Source organism: Nicotiana attenuata, chromosome 1 (assembly GCF_001879085.1).
Source record: "Nicotiana attenuata strain UT chromosome 1, NIATTr2, whole genome shotgun sequence".
Classification (NCBI taxonomy): domain Eukaryota; kingdom Viridiplantae; phylum Streptophyta; class Magnoliopsida; order Solanales; family Solanaceae; genus Nicotiana; species Nicotiana attenuata.
Genome location: NC_031989.1, coordinates 80180162 through 80187387, shown reverse-complemented (window position 1 = coordinate 80187387; position 7226 = coordinate 80180162). Strand labels below are relative to the sequence as shown.

Below are 7226 nucleotides of genomic sequence, written 5' to 3'. Positions count from 1 at the left end.
ATACTCACGAAGATTACATCTCGCCACTCGATCGGGGAATCACAAACCATCAAGGCACATATAATACTGAGCGCTCACGTGCGCATACAGACGTGTGGAAGGAATTTCAAGAGTTATATCTCAAGCTGAATCAAGTACGCACGATAAGAATTCCAAGAATGGGAAGTTTTCCTAAAGGTTCTGCAGCCTCTCGAGGATAAATACAGACGTCTCCGTACCGATCCGCGAGACTCTACTAAACCTGCTCATGACTCGTGAGACCTAGTAACCTAGGCTCTGATACCAACTTGTCACGACCCAATTTCCATACCCGGTCGTGATGGCGCCTCTCGTGAAGACAAGGCCAGCCAACTAACCCAATCCGTTTCTTTAATAATTATTAAACATAAATGTATAGATAAATATAGCTTAACGACAATAATAACCAGTATGTACAACCCAACACAACCCGACCGGGGTATCACAAGTCACGAGCATCTAAAGAAACCTGAACACAACTACAGGGCGAATAATAATATATAAGGAAAAATCCTAGAAATCAAAAGACAACATCCGGTGCGGCGACTGGCGGTCACCTTACTCAGCTACAATAGCCATACCTTCAATCAGCTAATAACCCGCTACCGGGTGAACAATACCTGCAACTGCACGCGAGGTGCAGGGAGTAAAGTGAGTACTTCCAACTCAGTGAGTAATAAGAGTAAATAATAACTGAGAGGCAAGAAATCACGTAAGAGCACTCCATCATGCTATATAGGACAGTACCACTCTTTGAGAAATCCTTTAGAAAATATCTGGCTCGGTTTAAAACCTCTTTTGAAAACATCCTTTTCCAACAGTCAAGCAAATGAACGCATAATCAGATAGTGCAAGTCCGCACATAAGACAGCCCCTCGGGCACAGCACTCCACAAACAGTTAACACCAGGGCGTCTGGTAAATAGTATAAGCAATAGCATGGAGGCCAATGATATGAGAGTGTTAAATGTCATGACACGTAGTACAAACAGGAACCGATGCATGAATGCAATGCAATGCACATGACCGCTGCGGCGTGCAGCCCGATCCATTTGGGTACCCGCGCTCACTGTGGGGGTTCAGACTCCGGAGGGGCTCCTACAGCCCAAGCGCAATATCATCACAGTATCGCTACGGCGTGCAGCCCGATCCATCCTCAGTCCAGAACATGCAAATGAGCCACTCGGGCAATGTCAAGTAATAGCTTTTAACTCAAAACATCAGAAAAATGCAATTTAAGTCTTTAAACTTTAACAAAATGACTGCACATTTCAAAACAGGGTTTAACTCAGGACTGAAATCATTTAATATGCTAAGTGTCATGAAAACAGTGATAATAATCCCTAAAGGATTCAAATAATCGGCACGAAGCCCAAAACATGGTAATCAACCCAAATCACGATAGCATCAAGTAGGTTTCAGTCAATTACGCAGTAAAATCAACAACCGGGACGGACCAAGTCGCAATCCCCAACGGTGCTCTACCCCACGCTCATACCTGGCGTGCAAGTCACCACAATACAGCACTATGATGTGCAAATCCGGGGTTTCAAACCCTCAGGATATCATTTACAAGTATTACTCACCTCGAACCGGTGAAATCCCTAGCTCGCGAAGCCTTTGCCCCTCGAATCGGCCTCCACGCGCGTCGAATCTAACCAAAATTAGAGCGAATACATTATAATATGCCAAGGGAACAATACCCAATCGAAAACAATCGAAAATTAGCAAGAATCTCGAAACTAGCAAAATCCGAGCCCCGGGCCCGCTTCTCTAAAAATTACGAAATTTACATCACCGGATTCCTCGTCTCGCCACGAGTCCATACATATAAAATTTACCAAAATCGGAGTTCGTTTGACCCTCCAAAATCCATTTTTACATCATAGTTTTCTCAAACCCTAACTTCCATTTTTAACCTTTAATTCCTTGGATTTTCAGTGTTAATCCATGATTTTACACCATAATATCATAATCTAAGTCTAAGAATCCATACCTGATGATAGCCCTCGAAACCCTCTTCAAAAATCGCCCAAAATCTCCTTAATCCGAAGTCCAAAATATTTCTTCTCTTTCAAAATCGTGAAAACACTGTTCACTTAAACTCAGCCAGGTTTCGCTTCTGCGGTTGGGATACCGCACCTGCGGCTCCCGCTTCTGCGCAAAATAACCGCTTCTGCGGTCTAACTTAAAATCCTCAGGACCGCTTCTGCGGTCACCACCCGCTCCTGCGATGTCCGCTTTTGCGGACTGCTTCCACTTCTGCGGAAATTGCCAAGCCCTCAAGGACCGCTTCTGCGATCACAGCTCCGCTTCTGCGGTCCAAGACCCGCAAAAGCGAGAATACCAGAAACAGCATGCCTTCAGCTGTATGAAATTCCAAAAACTCCCCGTTGGCCATCCGAAATCATCCCGAGGTCCCCCGGGACCTCAACCAAAAGCACCAACATGACTTAAAACATTATCCAAACTTATTCCAATCATCAAAACACATCAAACAACACTAAAATTATCGATTCTCATCGGATTCAAGCCTAAGTTCTTTAAAAACTTCCGAAACTCGCATTCGATCAAAAACCCAACCAAGCGACGTTCGACTGACCTGAAAATTTGCAGACATATCCAAAATCACCTAACGAAGCTACTGCAACTCTCGGAATTCCATTCCGACCCTCGGATCAAAATCTCACATATCAACCGGATTTCGCCAAAATGCTAACTTCGCCAATTCAAGCCTAATTCTACACCGGACCTCCAAAACCAATTCAGATCACGCTCCCATGTCACAAATCATCTCCCGAAGCTAACCGGATCATCGGAAATCACATCCGAACCTTCGAACTCATAAGTCAACGTCCGGTTGACTTTTCCAATTTAAGCTTCCTTAAAGAGACTAAGTGTCTCATTTCCTATCCAAACCAATTCAATTCAACTCTAACTCACTCGTTGCTGATAATGAAACATGAAGAAGCAATAAATGAGGAAAACAGGGCGGTAATACCTGATACGACGGGTCGGGTCGTTACACTTGTGGATAATGATCTTTTAACATATTAAGCTATTTCTTCTTGTGATGCCTCATTTTGGAAAGAAGCTATTGATGTAGAATTAAATTCAATTTTACAAAATAAAACTTGGATTTTAGTTGATTTACCTCCGGGGGCTAAACCCATTGGTTGTAAATGGATTTTTAAGAAGAAACTTAATCCGGATGGTTCCATTGATAAATACAAAGCTAGACTTGTTGCAAAAGGTTTTACCCAAAAGCAAAATATTGATTATTTTGACACTTATGCTCCTGTAACTAGAATTTTCTCGATTCGTGATTTACTTGCCTTGGCTTCTATTTATAAACTTTTTATTCACCAAATGGATGATAACACTGCATTTTTAAATGGTGGTTTGGAAGAGGAAATTTACATGGAGCAACCTGAGGGTTGTATAGTGTCTGGCCAAGAAATAAGTATGTAAATTGCTAAAATCTTTATATGGTCTAAAGCAAGCACCTAAACAGTGGCATGAAACATTTGATCAAGTATTGATTAATGATGGTTTTTCATCAATTGAAGTAGATAAATGTGTTTATACAAAATGTATAGATGGTACATGTGTTATTATTTGCCTTTATGTGGATGACATGCTTATTTTTAGTTCTAGCCTTGATTTGGTACATAAACCAAATTTTTCTTGTCTTCTAATTTTGAGATGAAAGACATGGGAGAATCTAGTGTTATTTTAGGCATGAAAATTATAAGAGATGGCAATAGTTTGATGTTGACTCAATAACATTATGTTGAAAGAATTCTTAAAAAATTTGATAATTTTGATGTGGTATCTGTAAGCACTCCTTATGATGCTAGTAGTCAATTAAAAAAGAATAAGGGAGATGCTATAGATCAAAATAAATATGCTCAAGTTATTGGTAGTCTAATGCATTTGATGAATTTTACTAGACCTGATATTGCATATGCCGTGTGTAGATTGAGTAGATATACTCAAAACCCGAGTCATGATCATTGGAATGCATTACTAAGAGTAATGAAATATTTGAGAGGTACCATGAATTATGGTATTAAATATAGTGGATTTCCCATTGTACTAGAAGGATACAATGATGCTAACTGGATCTCTGATTCAAATGAGACAAAATCCACTAGTGGTTATGTGTTCACCCTTGGTGGGGGTGCTGTGGCATGAAAATCAGCTAAACAAATAATAATAGTTAGATCTACCATGGAATCTGAGTTTGTGACATTGGAATTGGCTGGCAATGAGGCCGGGTGGTTAAAGAACCTTTTGGCAAGTATTCCACTAGGAATAAAACCGGCACCTTCTGTGTCGATGCATTATGATTGCCAAGCTGCAATAGCCATTGCTAAACATAAATCCTTTAATGGGAAGAGTAGACATATCCGATTAAGACATAATGTGATAAAGCAGCTGCTGAGAGATGGAATTATTTCCATAGATTATGTGAAGTCAGAAGTGAATTTGGCCGATCCTCTGACTAAACCTTTGGGAAGAAAATTAATATCTGAAACATCGAGGGGAATGGGGCTTTTGCCAATTTGAGTTATATCAACTATGATGGTAACCCAACCTATGTGATTGGAGATCCCATGAAGTAGGTTCATATGGGTAATAACAAGTCATTAGTTGATCAAATTGCATTATTAAATTATATCCCTTCCTATGGTGTATATGTGTATATAGTGCAAGACTGCAAGGAATGAGATGTTGAGTTATTAAACTCTTAATCTAATAATCCATAGCCTTTTATAGGTGGTGTACTGTGCTGCAGAATACACTTGATCGATGGACCTATATGAGTGTGGAGTGGGGCCGCTCCTTTGAAATTTATGGAAAAAAATTTCTAGAGCACTCATGAAAACCAGGCGCGTGCATGGCCTATTAGCGCACAATCGCGACAAACAACAAAGTGTGTGCGGGTATAATGTGATAGATAAGACACTACACTTACAAAAGAATTCTTGGTTCATAGAAGTTTTGAACTTCACCAGTTGTTCTATAAGTTTAATCTTATTTTATCCAGGTCTAGTTTATAGTCCAAGAGACACCAGATTCGACGCATTATGCTCATTTGTGAAACCCAGCAAATTATTTTTATTATTTTTTAATATTCTTTTTGAGATATGTGGGGGATTGATAGAAAAATATTTTTGATATCTCAAAAAGAAATATTCCAAAATTATGTCTAGATTCATTTTCACACCATTATATTGATGAGTCATTATTATAGTAATTATTTTAATATATTTGTAACACTAATTTATTAAATTTGAATTCATTTTTCGAAATCTGACAATTAAGTGATAGTAGTTATTATACGTTATTTGTTAAAGTTTTTATCACATTATCTTATGGATAACTTTTATAACAGATTTTAAAATCTGACAATTAATGATAGCTATTATACGTTATGGTCTATCACATTGTCTTTATGATTACTTTTGTAACAGAAAAGTTTTAATGGATTGCTTTGATTGTTAACGTATTGTTTTCATCAGATTGTGAAGTTTTGGACTATATATACTTTGTTGTTTTTCATCTTTTGATAGTAGTAAAAATAACAAAGTTAAAAACTTTTCTTTCCTTTTCTTTTGTGTTGGGTTTTCTTTTATACAATCTTTGTTGTTTCTGCTCCTAGTTATACTAGAAGAGCTTGTTGAATCCTAGAGATATGCCTAATAATAATTAATCACGGTGTGGGTGAAATATCCTTAAGGACAGTGTCCTTGACACGGCTCAAGCTAAACCTTTTATTCTCCATAATCATCCAATTTTTTCCGGTAATTATTGTCATTGAAATGGGAGTTTCTACTTGCCAAAAATTTTGTGGGACTCTTTCTTTCACAACTCCATTGATTTTACTCCCTCCGTCTCATATTAACAATAGTGATTACTAAAAATAGTTGTCTTAAATTATTTGTTATTTTCGAAGTTCAAAACAAAAGTGATTATTTTTTTTCCTTTTTTACCCTTAGTAATAATTATTCTTGAAGATGAAGATAACACATAAGTAGAATAAATATTGAATGAAGAGATAATATGTTAAGACATAAATAAGGGTAGAATAGTCCAATTCATTTCCTAATTAATATTGTGCAAATATGATATTTTTGTGGTGATTGTTTGTTTGGAAATGCTGATGATAGAAGTTACCGGCATTTTTTCTTCTGGAGAGTAGCATGACTTGTGTGAAAAATGAATAGCTAGGCAGCTATCATAAAAAGGTATCGGGTGGTATCTATCTCTGAAAGCAGGCCTGGACATCACCATTATCGAGAAGGGGGAAACGGGGAATTGCATGACCTGATGTATTCCCAGCAGCTTAATTCTTTTCAAGATGGGTGAAAGATAAATCCTCTTGAGCAACATTGATCCTAGAATCACACTAGTTCACTTTGGGTGGGAGTACAAATTTTTCTTACCTCATTTTAATTTCTTGATATTGTCTCTTTTTCTCTTGTTGTTGTTTTCCCTTTCTTCTTTCAGTCGCTTGCTTCATTTAATAGGAATCTATGAGGCCCTCGAATTGAGAGATGGAGGCTCTAACTACCTGGGAAAGGGTGTTTCAAAGGTAGGTATATATTACTTATATTGCAAAGATTATGCCGATTACTCATTTGCCTTGTTATTCTCACAATGTCAACTCAATTATTCCTCCATCTCTCGTTGGCAAGGTATGGAGTATCTCTGTGTCAACATTGCTCCATCTCTAGTGCTATATTGTACTGATAATGTATTTGACTATTATTCTGCAGGACCCAACAGATCAGACCAGACTGGTATTGATAACTTTATGGTTCATCAACTTGATGGAACTCAAAATGAATGGGGGTGGTGCAAGCAGAAGGTATTCAAGTGAACAAGATTTAAGCGTTAACTTCACTTACTATTTTCAAAAGGTCACCAATCACCAATTTACTTTTTTCCAGCTTGGCGCAAATGCCATCCTTGCGGTGTGCAAAGCTGTCAAGAACATTCCGCTTTATAAGGTATATGTTGCTTAATGAAGTTCATGAATTCTAATGCTCATTCTGCCAGTAATCAACACCTTCAGTCTGCAAATGGAGCCTCGATAAGCAAGATTGAGGCCCCGTGGACCTCCATTTCCCAATCCAGAGTGGGACTAACCTCTATATTTTTAATTTGTTATTCTCTTTTACATGAATAATCGGGGGGAAT

General features: G+C 38.1%; 1 protein-coding gene across 1 annotated transcript in view; it reads left to right on the top strand.

The window, feature by feature from the left end:
• LOC109229518 (enolase-like) overlaps positions 6183-7226 on the top strand; it is a 3574-nt gene continuing 2530 nt past the window's right edge. The window contains exons 1-3 of the mRNA XM_019394989.1: positions 6183-6618; positions 6803-6894; positions 6977-7036. Coding sequence (XP_019250534.1) covers positions 6841-6894; positions 6977-7036 — 114 coding nt within the window. The 5' untranslated portion in view covers positions 6183-6618; positions 6803-6840. The remainder of the gene's footprint in view (positions 6619-6802; positions 6895-6976; positions 7037-7226) is intronic.